The 17,500-nt window shown below is 42.0% G+C and overlaps 1 protein-coding gene across 1 annotated transcript in view; it reads left to right on the top strand.

Moving 5' to 3' along the window:
- The window catches only part of fbn1 (fibrillin 1), a 109,545-nt gene that overhangs the window by 73,989 nt on the left and 18,056 nt on the right, over positions 1-17,500 (top strand). The window contains 14 exon segments of the mRNA XM_080439246.1: positions 2,400-2,522; positions 3,287-3,409; positions 3,532-3,699; positions 4,653-4,721; positions 4,995-5,120; positions 6,947-7,069; positions 7,217-7,375; positions 10,055-10,126; positions 10,536-10,661; positions 11,344-11,466; positions 13,579-13,704; positions 14,214-14,333; positions 14,525-14,650; positions 14,805-14,924. Of these exon segments, the coding sequence (XP_080295372.1) occupies positions 2,400-2,522; positions 3,287-3,409; positions 3,532-3,699; positions 4,653-4,721; positions 4,995-5,120; positions 6,947-7,069; positions 7,217-7,375; positions 10,055-10,126; positions 10,536-10,661; positions 11,344-11,466; positions 13,579-13,704; positions 14,214-14,333; positions 14,525-14,650; positions 14,805-14,924 (1,704 nt within the window).

The raw sequence follows: 17,500 nt of genomic DNA, 5'->3' as shown, positions 1-17,500 counted from the left end.
TAAACCCTCTATAATTTTTTACATTTTATTTGTATACGTTTATTTGGACGAGACAGCGCATATTAATGAACACCACACATACAATGCTACATGTGTAAATACACCGGATTTAGCAAGAAGCTAATTTCCATCCATAGTCCCCATACATAAAACAGGCAACATTACAAAAAAGAGCACATAAACATAAAGGGTACAAACAGAAGAGAAAAAACTACGGTAAAAAAGGCCTAGTTTTGACCTAAAATACAAGACACTCAAGAAAACTCGAAAAACCTACATTTTAGCCCATTTCAAAAATTTCACATTTTTGATTGTCCATGATCCATCCATTTAGTTGGACCTTAAAAGATGTACTGGATGGACACTCTCTTATGTTAGTGGATAGATTGTTCCAAATTGCGCTTCCTTGAACTGAAAATGAATTTTGCGCAAAGGCTGTGTGTCTAGACCATAGAGTTATAATATATCTAGAGGGCGGATTGCCCCGCCCCCAGCTATTAATTTCTATGAAAGTTGCTCAGTGGCGTTTGAAGCACCCAGAAGACTGCCGGAAGTTAAAAGTGGTCTACACTCTGATTGGGTCTGTCTGCCGGAAGTACTGAATATTGAGTCGAAAAGGCGTGTCCATAGAGTTCTGAGCAGGCGCACAAACGAAAATATTTTTTGAAATGCGGAAGTGTTGCATTCTCAGATTGACCACCAGGCGACGGCCGCTTCAATGTTCTACCACGGCTCTGGGGGCCTGGTCTAGACTGCACCCCACAATCCCCTCTGGTGACGGCCCTTATACTGATGCCTGTGTTGGGCTTCCGTTTTATAAATTCCTCCATAGGAGGCGGGCATAAACCATGTCCAGTTTTATACACGATACATGCCTGTTTAAAGAGCTTCCAGTTATCAAAGGTAAAAAAAACTATATTTTTGTAGGATGCTGCAATGATGGTAGTGGTACCTGTTTTTTTCTTAATCAAATACCATTATGGCTCTCTTATATAACTGTTCTAGGGGCTTGAGAGTCGTCACACCTGTGCAAGACCAATTTGTGAAACAGTACTCGATGTGAGAGAAGATCATACGGTGCAATTCTATTCTTAGTAAAACGGACCTGAGTTGCAACTGTACTCGGACCGCAATTTTCCATCTACCCCAAATCTCTTCGCCAAAAATAGCCGATCTATGTAGATTTGCTTGATTTTTGGCTAATGATCCCCCCCGAATATGGATGCTGGGGTTCAAGTGGTTCATCTTTGTTTAGAAAAAAATGTGTTCTGTTAATTGAGTTCTGGGAATTTTAGGTCATACAGACATGGCCTGAAGTATCAAGTGGTTAATTTAACTCTGAGAGTGTACGAATGGAACCAAATGGAAGCTTTCCTATGAGGGCCCATTTGGTTATGTTTGTACGCTCTCAGAATTACAAATTGATACATTAATACAGTATTTTACTGTGTACTGTACAATCATGCAAATGTATTATATATTTTGACACACTCAAGAGAGTCCAACAACGTGTCAAATGGAAGGTTAAAACAATTCCCAAACAATATTATTAATGGAAAAGGTTCTGACCGTATAGGCTCTTCATCAGGCAAATTATTTTCTGACAGACAAAGGAACATATATACAAAAATCATTGGCTATATATATATATATATATATATATATATATATATATATATATATATATATATATATCCTGGGAGTCAGAAGAAGCAAACCAGCACACTCCAATCACAGGGACCTGTCTCTCCACCCCTCAGAGGAGTGCTCAATGCCTGGGCAGAAAAATAGAGTCCAACAATGGCCATTTCTTAAAATATATATATTAAAAAAACGGGAAATATGTTTTTCATATGAAACCAGTCGTGCTGCTGTTCTACAGATGATGAGGAGTGTGTTATGACGAGTTTACTCCCCTCATTGGTCACAGATCAATGCCATGCACTCTTGCCAGTCATAACACTGACTGGAATCCGACCAATCAGCAGACTGATGTCTGAGACATCCTGAAATAACCTGCTCGGCTCCGTGTGCCCGCCTGCCTTAACTGATCCGGGAGAGTAATGACTTGTGCAGAGTTTAGATGTGGAAGAGCACAATTTCATAACCTTGGCTGCTCACATCCAGTGAGTGTGTATGTAGCGTGCACACATGCGTGCGTGCGTGTGTGTGTGTCTAGGTCTATGTCTGGGCATTTTTTTGCCCCAGAACTGTCAGTCCTTAGCAGAGGTGAGCAGCCTTCACTTCCTATTGCTCTCTGCCAACTTTCCACCTCTGTCTCATGATCCACTAATCCTTCACAGCTGGGATTCTCTCTCTCTCTCTCTCTCTCTCTCTCTCTCTCTCTCTCTCTCTCTCTCCCCCTCTCACTCTCTCCCTGTCTCGTTTCTCTCTCACAGACATAGATGAGTGTACATTTTCGGATATCTGTGTCAACGGACGGTGCCAGAACATTCCAGGACTGTTTAGATGTGAATGCAACAGTGGCTACGAGCTGGACAGGAGTGGAGGCAACTGCACAGGTAACACCAGTGAACAGCCGTAACGCCTCGTCACCAGCCTGGTGCTGCAGTGGCTCTATTTCATTGTTTCCAAAACAGTCTTTTGTAGTTTTTGTTGTTTTCAAACAACAAAAATCACAAATCTTCATGCATAAAAAAAATAATCAAAAAAATATTTTTCCTAAAATCATTTAATAAATAAAAAACTCAAATCAAAAGAAAAATGTTATCAGAAACCCCCCTTCCTATACAAACCCAGGTTAGATTAATCGGAAACACCCGTACTTGGTTCTAATGACTGATATTGTCCTTCTAATACGTGAGGAATCAATCACTTTTTTATTTTATTTTTAATATATATTTTTTTAAATAAAAAAAGTTACAGTTTGAAGTTACAATGGGTTTGTATAGGAAGGGGGCGTGTCTGATAAAATTGATATCAAATATCTAAACACTGAATCAAGCAACTTAAAAACTGTCTGAGGGGCTCACAAAAGCCTGAGTAGATGATAAAATGACCCACTTTTTTTAAAAAGTGAAATATCCCTTTAAATAGTGTGAAAAGAATAGAACAATATTTCATATTCTACTAATCTTCACTGAACTGAAGGAGAGGAGACAGTCACTCCTTCCCTCGTTTGCTTTGCTGACGTGGCAAATAAGCGCAAATGAAATGTGATGAAATAGCAGTGTAAATCACTCATTTTGTTGTTCTAAATTCTATTACCCTTATATATTTTGAGGTTATGCCATCAATAATGACCTGGGTTTTCTTTCTCTTTTAGATGTGAATGAGTGTGCAGATCCTACGATCTGTATTAATGGAGTGTGTGTCAACCTCCCTGGTAGTTACGACTGTAACTGCCCACCAGACTTTGAACTCAACCCCACCCGCGTCGGCTGTGTGGGTGAGACACGACAATAATTCTATACTTTTGGTAGAGCATGGACTTAAGATACTCAAGATGAAGAAATAACATGCTCCAAGTTATTAAGAATAATGTGAATGTGTGTGTGCGTGTTTGTACAGACACTCGCTCTGGAAGCTGCTACCTGGATGTGCGTTCCCGTGGAGATGCGTCAGAGAGCTTGGACTGTTCCAATGAGATTGGCGTAGGGGTGGCCAAGGCATCGTGCTGCTGCTCTCTGGGCCTGGGCTGGGGAACGCCATGTGAATCCTGCCCCTTTGTCAATTCCAGTGAGTCGGCCTCACACACACACACACACACACACACCCCCACACACACACACACACACACACACACACACACACACACACACACACACACACACAGGCATGACAAACACATAATCCTCTTAATATTGAATTTAGCTGATTCTGTGCGTCACAGAATTTGCTTGTAAATTCATTCGTAAATTAATTTGTCATACTAGTGTCACACAAAAATTGCAAAGAATTGCCGATCTACAAGCTCGCAATGCGACACGCTGTGAGCTTGTATATCTGCTATTTCTTGTTATTTTTGAAATTCTTTAAGTGAAAGTAGTCTGTGGGTTTTATAAATATTGAACCAATGAAAAGTATTAACGAGAGCTTGTGACTCAATGATAACTACATTGAAACTACATTGAGGCGCTTTTTTCCATTCCCTCAACTCTTTCATTACCATGGACGAAAGTTCCCGTCCGATTCTGCAATGGCCCACACTGCCAATGACGGATTCTTTTCTCTTTCACACAGAACCAGAGATAACGCGATCTGAAGAGTTACTGCTCCATTCACTTCCTGGTTAACTTATTACTTAAAAATCGGCTCCTGTGTACTTTTTTTTTTTACTATGTATTTTTGGCCGAGGCGAGTTATTTTCAAAGGCGGACAACAAATGTCAACAAGGTCGCGATGACCTCGTTGACATTTGTGAAACCACACAGTGAAACCCTCCCTGATTAGCAACCATCAGGGGATCGATCATACTGGAGATAAATATTCTGTGACTACTTGAAAAAGGTTATAAAACACAAAAATCACTGGCATTGGGTGAGTTAATTAATGTATATACTCTGGCAGTAACAGTTTTGGACCACTAAGTCCATTGCACATCAGAGATGTACAGCAGTATACCGTCATTGCGCTGCAGTGTATTTCTCTGAAGAAATTTCTCTGAAGATGTGTTCTGTTTTGTCTTCCAGCGGAGTACAGGACTCTGTGTCCCGGAGGAGAGGGGTTCAGGCCCAACCCCATCACTGTCATCCTGGAAGGTCAGTGTGTGCGTGTGTGTGTGTGTGTATGTGTGCGTGTGTGCGTGTGTGTGTGTGTGTGTGTGTGTGTGTGCGCGTGCGCGTGTGTGCGTGCGTGCATGTGTGCGTGTGTCTGTGGGTAAAAGCGACGACAGCCCTGGCTAAGATGTTTATTCTGTGGCATATCATCACCCCAATTTTACACACACACGCACGCACACAGGCACACAGGCACACAGGCACACACACACACACACACACGCTATTAAGTGTTCCTTTGTCCGTCCAATGCAGACATCAACGAGTGTCAGGAGCTGCCAGGCTTGTGTCAGGGAGGACATTGCATCAACACCTTTGGCAGCTTCCAGTGTGAATGTCCAAAGGGCTACGCACTCAACGGCGAAACCAGAGTGTGTGAAGGTACGACACACACACACACGCACACTGTACTGTACACACACACACACACACACACACACACACACACACACACACACACACACACTACCACACAGGTGACTTCTTCCTCACTAGCTCTTGCCCCCCCAGGCCATTTAGGAGAGGAAATTGAGTCCAGCCGTTAACCCCTTAAGGCCGGGGAAGGGAACGCATGTGTTGTCATTTTAAGATTTCTTTAGGCTATTCAAAAATAGCAGATCTACAAGCTCATAGCGCGGCACCGAGTGCCGCGCTATGAGCTTGTAGATCTGCTATTTTTTAGAAAAATCGTGAAAATTTGTGCAAATGTTTTATATAATTTTTTAACTCAAATCTTTGCTTCTGGGGGTCCCTGGAACAAAATATTTTTTAGATGGGAGGGGGTCCGTGGACAAATAAATATTATTTTGGGGGTCCTTGACATGAAAAAAGTTTGAAAACCTTTGATAATATAGCAACATAAGTAAAACTGTTAGGCTTTAGAAGACATTTGTAAAATCCCCAGAAGCAAAGATTTGAGTTAAAAACTTTTCCCTTTAAAAAAGTATATATATATATTCAAACTAAAGATTTGCACACATTTTCAAGATTTTTCCCCAAAAATAGCAGATCTACAAGCTCGTAGCGCGGCACTCTGTGCCGCACTATGAGCTTGTATATCTGCTATTTTTATATAGCCAAAGAAATCACAGAAAGACACAGATGCGTTCCCGGTCTTAAAGGGTTAAGGCCTGTGTTCAGTTAGGACAGATGGAGAATGAGGAAAAAGCAATGAGAGGAGAGAGAGAGAGAGAGAGAGTGAGAGAGAGAGAGAGAGAGAGAGAAATATTGGGCTCTGTTGTCCCGTAGACCCTGCTGCAGCTCATTGTAGCTTCAGTATATATCTTCTCCGGTTCCCCCCGTCTGTTGCTAACCCAACACAGCTCAGTCGGGGACAATGAGACAGCTGAGTTCCTAACTGTGTCCAGAGATGCGCGGCTCTGATGTGGTCAGAGCCTCTCCTCGGGGGGAAGTACACAGAGTCCCCTGAAGACAGGCCAGAGAGAGAGAGAGAGAGAGGAAGGGAGAGAGGAAGGGAGACAGGAGGGGGTGTGGGGTGGAATGGGAAAGAGGAAGGGATGGAGGGGGAGTGACGGGAGAGAGAATTAGGGCGAGATAAATGAGGAAAAAAATGAAGAGAGGACAAGGGGAGAAAGGAACATTTACTGTTTAGGGAGGATGATGAGGGGGATTGAACAATGACATGTGGCCCATTTTGATTGGGGGGGGGGGGTGTTTTGTTGGCCGGGAGAACAAAAGCTGATCTCTGTGCAATGGAAGTTCCATGGCCGTGCGCTGCAGTGACCGGGACCTCTGTTCTCCTGTGCTGTTGCAAGGCATTCCCCCTGCTCTCTCTCTCCACTCGGCTCACCAGGCTCTCTGGCATTAAAATAAATACCCACTCGAACAAAACGATAAAAGACAGGATCTAATAATGACGTGCCTCCATGTGGATCTCTGATGTGTCTCACTCCCAAGTTTGGGGAATAAGTGAGGCTTAACCCATTAATACCTGGAACGCGTCTGTGTCACTTTAGATTTCTTTAGGCTATTCAAAAATAGCAGATATACAAGCTCATAGCGCGGCACCGAGTGCCGCGCTACGAGCTTGTAGATCTGCTATTTTTGAAAAATCAAGGGAAAAAAAAATTGGTTTTTTTTTCTCAATTTTTTTTTAGGATTTAGAAGACATTTCTAGAATCTTCTCAGGTCTTAATGGGTTAAGAATGTCATCGCTGGTGTGTGTGTCCACTCCCTTTTGTGCGCAGATGTGAACGAGTGCGAGCAGCTCGGGATCTGCGGTCCCGGCCAGTGCTACAACACCATAGGGAACTACACCTGCATCTGTCCCGTGGACTACATGCAGGTCAATGGTGGAAACAACTGCATGGGTACGTCTCCTCCACCACCCTACACCCACACAGTAAGGAGGATATCGAATGGCACTAACCATGTTACAGTGACGTCGCTCCGTAATAAGCTCTTCTGATTTTCCTCCTCTATGTTTCTGTGATACACGCAAACACAAACGTTCACAGACATGAGGAAGAGCCACTGTTACAGGAACTTCTACAAGGACAATAGAACGTGCGACGGAGAGCTGACCTTTAACATGACCAAGAAGATGTGCTGCTGTGCCTACAACATCGGCCGTGGCTGGAATAAACCGTGTGAAAAGTGTCCTGTACCTAGCACCAGTGAGTGTGCGCACACACACACACACACACACACACACACACACACACACACACACACACACACACACACACACACACACACACACACACACACACTTTTACTCCACTACAATTATTTGAACACTTTAGTTACTTGTTACTTTTCAGATATAAAGTATGATATTATGAAACATGCATTAACCACTTTAGCCCTATTTTATACCTAGGCTATTTGAAAATAGACGATCTACAAGCTCACAATGCGACGCGTTGTGAGCTTGTAGATCTGCTGTTTTCAAATATTTTTGTACTTTAACTTTTGGTACTTTATGTACATTTTGATGCCAATACTTTTGCACTTTTACTCAAGTAAATTTTGAATTCTGGACTTTTACTTGTAACAGAGTATTTCTATAATGCAATGCAGTATTGGTACTTTTACTTAAGTAAAGAATTTCAGTACTTTTTCCACCACTGACACACACACACACACACACACACACACACACACACACACACACACACACACACACACACACACACACACACACACACACACACACACACACACACACACACACACACACACAGCAGCTCCTACAGTCTATAGCAGGGCTACTCAACTTAAAGGAGCACTTCACCCCTGGAAGAAGTTCCAGGGGTGACCACAGGGGGGACCACAGGGGGACCACAGCGTATCACTGCCTATAACTTCAACTCCCAGAATGCTTTGGTGCCTTGTGGCAGGGGAGGTTCCATGTGGGTGTGATCTCCAACAATAACAGCCAAACAGCATGCCAGTGTCGCCATGTCTGCTTATTATAAGCGGCTTCTTTCTAAAATGTAGTTGATATTTGGGCTTGTTTCCAAATGTTTTGATTGCTGTTTAAACCAGTGGTTCTCAAACATGTTCATGTATTTTTCCACAGACCCCCATCTGAAATTATAATTTGTGTCAGGGAGCCCCTAACAAATATGTGTCAAAAATATTCCACATTTTGAAAAGCAAATAAAAATATTTTGCAAAAAAAAACAAAAAATCCACATTTTGGACTTTTTCCCCCTCAAGATTTTTTTGTAAATAGCAGATCTACAAGCTCACAATGGGTTGCGAAGCGTTGTGAGCTTGTAGATCAGCAATTTTCAAATATATAATATCCCATGTCTAGGTAAAGTGCTCTTGGCATAGTTATTTTTTTTTTGGGCTTGTTTTCATAGACCTGGCTGCTTATTTCTCTCACAATATCTGGCAACACTGGCTGTCCTCGCAAACGTTCAGCTAGTTACATATATGTCCAAGGATTCGTTAGTGATGTCATATCACTGGGACATCCTCAGTATCTTCATGCAGTTTCACTTCCGTGTCGCATAGTATTGACATCACTGTCACATCCTTGGTATTATGATCCTAGCCTTTCGTGACGGTGTTTGTTTACCAGCGCTGCTACTCCACGCTGTATTTTTTTTTTCAAGCTTGCGCTTATGAAACACTACACAGGATTATTATTTCATGTCAACATTCAAGTACAACTATCAGAAGATAACTCAGGTAAAGTAATGCCTCACTCTGCAAGGGCCGCTGGCCGCAGCTAATGGGAGTGGCCGAGTGGGGAAAGAAGGTTGAACAAAGTGTTACGGACACCCCATTGGGGCTGTCTTTTGAGATGGTCTGACTGAGACACGCCGAGACATGTAGTGCGGAAAGGAATGAGACCAATCTCTCATGATGCAAATAACGTCACGAATATTGCGAACATTACTAGATATCTAAAAACACAGATTATTCACAAAAAAACCCCAGGATCTTGTTTCTTCACTCCTAAACTTCATTAAAAGACCGAAAACTTCTTCCAGGGGTGAAGTGCTCCTTTAAGATGGCTCAGGGGCCACTCAGCAAAATACCGAAGTCAAACCCCCCAAAAAAACCGAAATGCATAGAAAACTATGTATTATACCTGTAACAATTGATGTTTGTTTTTGAAAAAAAAATTAGCAACCCATATATTTGAACGGAAATGTATATTTTTATCCTGTGCTTAAAAATAATTAATAATTATTTTTTTGGTTTGACCATGAGGGGCCGCCAAGACGCTGCGTTGGGGCCGCATGCGGCCCGCGGGCCGCGGGTTGAGTAGCGCTGGTCTATAGTGTACATTGCATATTGCTTTGTATATATCGCTACAGTATTAGTGCACGTAGTATTTTTAATTTTGTATATCGTTTCTAGCTATTCTTGCTTACCTTTACGTCTTTATATCATTGCTTAATGTTTAGTGTCCGGGTAGCTCAGTCGGTAGACCACTTGCCTTTGGACCACAAGGTTCTTGGTTTGATCCCTAGCACTGCCAACTCAGCATATGCGTAGCAGGGCTTGGGTAACTAAGACATACTGTAACTAAGACATAACTAAGACATTGGGTAACTGGGAGCTGATGGTACTGTTGGTGTGGCGCTCCACCTCAGCAAACCATCTCCCAGGGGTCGAGCGCATTGAAACGGAAATAGACAATACAACTTTCGGACAATAAGCCACTCCGAACTACTAGGTACTGCTATTATATCACTGCGCTGTAATTTGAATCGTTGTGAATAATCTAAACATCTCAGTTTGCACCGACTTCAGTGTAACAAATTCATCCTGCAGACCTACTTAAAAAGATTTTGCCTTCATTAAGTAAAGTAACTCCTCTCTCCTCTCAGATGCGTTTTCCACGCTGTGTGGCAGTGGGACACCTGGCTTTTCCATTGACATCTACACAGGACAGGTCATCGGTAAGATTTACTCTTGGTTGCTTGTTTTTGCAGAAAATGCACTTAAGACTTCTGGTGATTAGTAGTTTTCGTTCCCTACCTATGTAGAATGCACTTATTGTAAGTCGCTTTGGATAAAAGTGTCTGCTAGATGACTGTAATGTAATGTGATATAATGTAAGATTTCATTTCACCACTTTAACCCTGGCGTTCCTATCTCGGGCATTTCATTATACTGTAGGCGAAAATGTTCAAAACTTCAAAGATTTATTAAAAACAATAGTGAAAATAGCAGATAAATGAGCTTGTAGATTGGCTGTTTTTGCAATTTTTGAAATAGAGCTTAGGTGTTGAAAATATCATGTTCAATCTTCTGGTATGAAAGGGAAGTTGTCTTACTGTATGTGTTTGTCTCTTCACCATGCATTAGATATCGACGAGTGCAGGGAGATTCCTGGGGTGTGTGAAAACGGAGTGTGCATCAACATGATTGGCAGCTTCAGGTGCGAGTGTCCAATAGGCTTCATCTACAACGACAAGCTGCTGATCTGTGAAGGTACATATGGGCGTACTGACAATCAGTGGTGGAAAGTAACTAAATACATTTACTTAAGTACTGTACTTAAGTACAATTTTCAGGTATTTGTACTTTACTTGAGTATTTCCAATTTCCAATACTTTTACTTCTACTCCACTACATCTCAGAGGCAAATATTGTACTTTTACTCCACTGCAATTATTTGAAAACTTCAGTTACTAGTTACTTTTCAAATATAAATTATGATATTATGAAACATACATTAACCACTTTAGCCCTATTTTATACCTAGGCTATTTGAAAATAGCCGATCTACAAGCTCACAACGCGTCGCATCGCGACGCGTTGTGAGCTTGTAGATCGGCTATTTTCAAATATTTTAGTACTTTTACTTTTGGTACTTTAATTACATTTTGATGCCAGTACTTTTGTACTTTTACTCAAGTACATTTTGAATTCTGGACTTTGACTTGTAACAGAGTATTTCTATATTGCAGTATTGGTACTTTTACTTAAGTAAAGCATTTGAGTACCTTTTCCACCACTGCTGACAATGGTGTCTGCTATGATGATAGCTTGGTTCATAAATGAGGCCAGTCAATGAGATCAAGTCAGCTACTCCATACTTCCTAGATGCCGTGAGAAATGTATCACGAATGTCATCAGTCTACAAATGCCTCTTTGTCTGTCCCTCTGTTAGACATCGATGAGTGTCAGAATGGTCCAGTGTGTCAGCAGAACGCAGCCTGTCTGAATGTCCCAGGGAGCTACCGCTGCGAGTGTAAACCAGGCTACCGCTTCACGCCAACTGGACAATGTTTGGGTAAGGCAGCTTTCTACTCTACTACTTTACTTGCATGACCCACGTGGGAAACCAGACCTGTACCATTCATCCAAAGGGGAGTACCTTTGGATAAGGTTTCTGGACTTCAGGCAGTGCTACTCTGCTAATACTGACCATGTTACTGACATGATACTGGCCATGATACTGACATGATACTGACTATGATACTGACCATGATACTGACTATGATACTGTCATGCTACTGACTATGATACTGACATGATACTGACTATGATACTGTCATGATACTATCATGATACTGACATGCTACTGACTATGAAACTGACATGATACTGACTATGATACTGTCATGATACTGACATGATACTGACCATGATACTGACCATGATACTGACATGATACTGTCATGATACTGACCATGATACTGACCATGATACTGACATGCTACTGACTATGATACTGACATGATACTATCATGATACTGACATGCTACTGACTATGAAACTGTCATGATACTGACATGATACTGACCATGATACTGACATGATACTGTCATGATACTGACCATGATACTGACTATGATACTGACATGCTACTGACCATGATACTGACCATGATACTGACTATGATACTGACATGCTACTGACCATGATACTGACATGATACTGACCATGATACTGACCATGATACTGACCATGATACTGACCATGATACTGACCATGATACTGACTATGATACTGACCATGATACTGACATGATACTGACATGATACTGACCATGATACTGACATGATACTGTCATGATACTGACCATGATACTGACTATGATACTGACATGCTACTGACCATGATACTGACCATGATACTGACTATGATACTGACATGCTACTGACCATGATACTGACATGATACTGACCATGATACTGACATGATACTGACCATGATACTGACATGATACTGACCATGATACTGACCATGATACTGACATGATACTGTCATGCTACTGACCATGATACTGACATGATACTGACCATGATACTGACATGCTACTGACCATGATACTGACATGATACTGACCATGATACTGACCATGATACTGACATGATACTGACCATGATACTGACCATGATACTGACCATGATACTGACATGCTACTGACTATGATACTGACATGATACTGTCATGATACTGACCATGATACTGACTATGATACTGACATGATACTGACCATGATACTGACCATGATACTGACCATGATACTGACTATGATACTGACATGCTACTGACCATGATACTGACAGTATAATAATGTCAGTATCATGGTCAGTGTCGTGGTCAGTATCATGTCAGTATCATGTCAGTATCATGTCAGTATCATGTCAGTATCATGTCAGTATCATGGTCAGTATCATGGTCAGTATCATGGTCAGTATCATGTGTGTGTGTATAGAATTCGGCTCTATATTGGGAAATGAGTGCATACAAAGTACTGATAAAATACATTTAAAAGATGATTCATAAGGCTTTGTTTAGTTATATACACGTATCTTGCTATAATAATGTGTGGTTGTCACAAAATCGCAAGACACACCTGGACGGCACACCAGTGTGCCTCGACACACTGCTTGGGAACTACTGCTCTAGAGATACTTAAAGTACGGGGTAGGTGAGAATGCCGTGGAGAACAAGGACGTATCCTGTGGTTCCAGACGTGTGAGAGGCCTGTAACGGGCTGTTCCTCTGTCTTCCTCCAATGCCTCCTCCTCGCGCTGTCACGCTCAGCCTAAATTGAATAAAAAAATTGTTGATCCAAACATTCTTGTCGGTTGCCATGCTCTGTTAAGTTCTTCGCCCATTATTAGAACAGTCTGGAGAACGTGCTGTCTTGATATTGACCCGCAGGTTTCAAACCAACATCCTGTTTTGCTTCCTGCTATTATGAGCACTAAATCCCCCCCATGGCAGAGTATGCCAGGGCCAGTAACGACATAACAGTATCGGATTTCTTGTGGTGGTGGAATTAGAGGGACAGCAGTGTGTGTGTGTAAGAATCACTGCGAGGCGGTTAATGTGTAATTAACTGCAATTAATTGTGTATCAACCTCTTTGCCTCTTTGCTCTGTCTTTGCAGACCGTAACGAGTGTATGGAGAACCCTGGCGTGTGTAATCCCGGCCAGTGCATTGACACACTGGGGAGCTACCGTTGTCTCTGTCCCAATGGCTTCAAAACAACCACGGACCTGTCCATGTGTATCGGTGAGGACATTTTACACTTATGCACTTATACGCAGATAGCGAAAAGGTGCAGATGTATGACTTATACACTATATCACTTTTCATGCCAGGGACCCCTAATTTGATATACATTTGGCCGCGGACCCCCATACGAAAATGTTGTGCCAGCGACCCCCCAGAAGCAAAGATTTGAGTTAAAAATGTTCACTCTATATATATATATATATTCAAGGCTATGCACACATTTTCAAGATCTTTCAAAAATAGCAGATCTACAAGCTCATAGCGCGGCACTCGGTGCCGCGCTATGAGCTTGTATATCTGCTATTTTTGAATAGCCAAAGCTAAGTGGTTAAAATGATTGTGACACTATGTTAACTAATTTTGCTGGGGACCCCCTGGCACCCCCCCAAGGACCACTGGTTGAGAACCACTGCACTATATGATTCCAAAGAGTAAATGCTATTTTTAAATATGACGTTGCACTAACTGGGTATTAAAACCGTAACGTCATCCTGTTGTGGTTTCAGATGTGGATGAGTGTGAAAGACATCATCCATGCGGCAACGGGACCTGTAAGAATACAGTGGGCTCCTACAACTGCCTCTGCTATCCGGGCTTCCACAACTCACACAACAACGATTGCATAGGTGTGTAGTGCGTCTGTGTGTGTGTGTGTGTGTGTGTGTGTGTGTGTGTGTGTGTGTGTGTGTGTGTGTGTGTGTGTGTGTGTGTGTGTGTGTGTGTGTGTGTGTGTGTGTGTGTGCGTGTGTGCGTGTGTTTGTGTGCTTGAACAACAGGGTGTTATGTGGTATTCTGTGACATCTTGTTTATTGTTCAGACACCGATGAGTGTGCCACCCAGAGAGGCTTGTGTCGGAACGGAAACTGCATCAACACCCTGGGCACCTTCTTCTGTGTGTGTCGCGATGGCTACGAGCTCACGCCTGACGGCAGACTGTGTGCAGGTAAAGTGACATGAAGGTTCATATTTCCCCTTACACCCTGAAGACTCTGGATGTCACTAATCCAGTGTATATACATTTTCCCCTCTGATCTTTAATTGTTTGCGTTAAATTACTGAAATTCATGGATATTTCCCTGCTGTGTTCATGCTCTCAGATATCAATGAGTGTTCAGTGAATCCTGGGACTTGTGGTGCAGGGACGTGTGTGAATCTGGATGGTTCTTATCGGTGCATCTGTCCACCCGGCTACTATCTCCATGAAGAGACCTGTGAAGGTATGGCATACTGACACTGATCCAACCATTGATTTGATTCAATCTCTATTAACTCTTCTTGGATTCCATCTATTCCCTTCAATGTAAGAATGAGAAAACAATTATTCCTTTAATATGTGCCATTACACTCATGATAATATCTGATCAGTATGTTGTCGCAGTCCTCTGTGTAACTGGTTCATGATAGCAATTTCACTAGGTACAACCTAGTGCAGAATATTTTATATATCGATTTCAATGTATTTAGTTTGAAATGAATGCAGTGAGTATATGAATTTCTTTCGCTAATTGAAACATATAGGTTGACAGCTTATACCTCAGCTAGGCCCTATTTTTTTAAATGTTCACACACTTTTACTGAGGTATATTTAACACTACATGGAATAAATGTCTTCCTGATGACATCACGGAGAAGACAAATTGAAACTTACCACTCTCTTTATCTCTTTAAGACAAATTAGTCTTACAAAGTTCAGTTTTTGTTTGGGGGACATACTGTATATGTCATATATTTTGGTGAAATGCCTCTTAAAAAAAATAACACATGACAGGAATTTCTGTCAGAGGTAAATAACGCAACACAACAGTCCGCATTTTGGTCTTTCTTACCCCAGGTCACTGTGAGAGCATGCATGTGAAACATAACGCAAATGACAGCCATGACCAGCTCTGCTGAGGTTCACCAGAGGAGTCTCTAAAGCACTCCGTTCCACCTCCCTCCCACCCTTCTCCTCCTCCTCCTCCTCCTCCTCCTCCTCCCCTCACACCACCTACACCACCACTACAGAATGCCCCTCGTCTTCTCCCCTTTAGCACGTGGGAGAGAAGCCAGGCCAGAGCACTTGGATTGTTTACACAGTGGGGGCTGATGAAGAGATATTCGACAGACTTCATCACATTCCCACTCCACGCTCTGTTCCTGGAAGCAGGGCGAGGAACAGGCTTTTAGATTCTCAGTACCGGTACCAGGCCAGCAAGCAGCTGGTCCTTGTGACGGGGTGGACCGGTGACATGGAGTCCAAATCCAGATAATTGTCATCCCCACCCTGATGATGACCTATGTGCGTCACAAAAGCATTGGTCATTTTTTATTACATATTGCCATGTAAAATGAAAGCCTTTTAACCCTTTAAGACCGGGAAAGCATCTGTGTCATTTTTAGATTTATTTGGCTATTCAAAAATAGCAGATATACTAGCTATACAACCAAGTGCCGCGCTACGAGCTTGTAGATCTGCTATTTTTGAAAAATCGTCAAAATCTGTGCAAATCTTTGAATATACACATTTTTAAAGCGAACATTTTTAACTCTGTTACAACTTCCGGGGGTCCCTGGAACAAAACATTTTGATATGGGGGTCCACGGCCAAATACATATCATTTTTGATAACCACTGATATTATAGCAACATATTTTTTTTTTCTAAAAACTGTTAGGATTTAGAAGACATTTGTAGAATCCCCAGAAGCAAAGATTTGAGTTACAAATGTTCGCTTTATTTTTTTTTATATATTCAAAGATTTGCAACATTTTTCACGTTATTTTAAAATAATAGAAGATCTACAAGCTCATAGCGCTATGAACTTGTATATCGTTCCCGGTCTTAAAGGGTTAATGTAGCACAAACCCTACAGTGTGCCTGGGATCCTTTTGAAGGAGGCTATACAGTTCTGACTGATTGAGACAATATTCCACCCAATGCAATGAGCCCTTCGCAAGATGGAATAGGAATAAGTCCCTCATCCCTCCATCCAATAGAGGGATTATGTTCCGTTTAATCAAACTCACTTAGGCTCATAATATATCGTTGTGGGTTCATCACTCGCATAATGCCACCATTACAGATGCTGACTCACTAGAGCTGTGGTACAATGTTTGTGTGTTTGGGAGGGGGGGGGATTCATGTGAAAAAACAGACTGTATTTCACTGGACCATTGCAATATTTAAAGATGGGGTGCCATGATATTTTTCAACCCTAAAACCTGATCATAAGGTATTATTATTATGTAAGGATTTTTTTCAACAACAAAAAAGTGTACAGAAATTGTTAAAATTATGTTTTTATGTGGACACGCCTCCAGTTCATTAAGTATACCTGGTTCTCACCTTAGCACCTCCTCCACCACCTTAGCACCACCCACCTGTCCTTGTCCCTCCCCCTCCTCATGCCCACACCTGTTGTGTTATGATAATGAGGGGGAGGGTATGGCTTTGTGATGTCACTAAAGCGCTGTTTCTCTATTGGCACGTTTGACCCTCAAGGTTTCAGCCTCCAGGAAGAAACTCCAAATAGTCAGAGAAGACATAAAACACCATAAAAACACCACCGGGGGGCTTTATGAAGTTCTATCAACCTCATAGACACATGAAAAACAGAAAAAGTGCAAAACCATGGCACCACCTCTTTAAGTTGGCGTTAGAGGAAGTATCCTTTTCTCCCCTCAACTAACTGCTGGCTACGGTTTCACGTTTCCCCTAATGGTTACACACTGGTAAATAGAAAGGAGTATGATTAAAGGGGAACTTCGGGGAATAGTTGAATTAGGGATGTCATAAGGGGAGGATTGAAAAGCTG

This window comes from Gymnoscopelus braueri (genome assembly GCF_963280865.1).
Source record: "Gymnoscopelus braueri genome assembly, chromosome: 1".
Taxonomy (NCBI): Eukaryota; Metazoa; Chordata; class Actinopteri; order Myctophiformes; family Myctophidae; genus Gymnoscopelus; species Gymnoscopelus braueri.
Note: the sequence above shows the minus strand (reverse complement) of the source record. Positions and strands in the feature narration are given on the sequence as shown.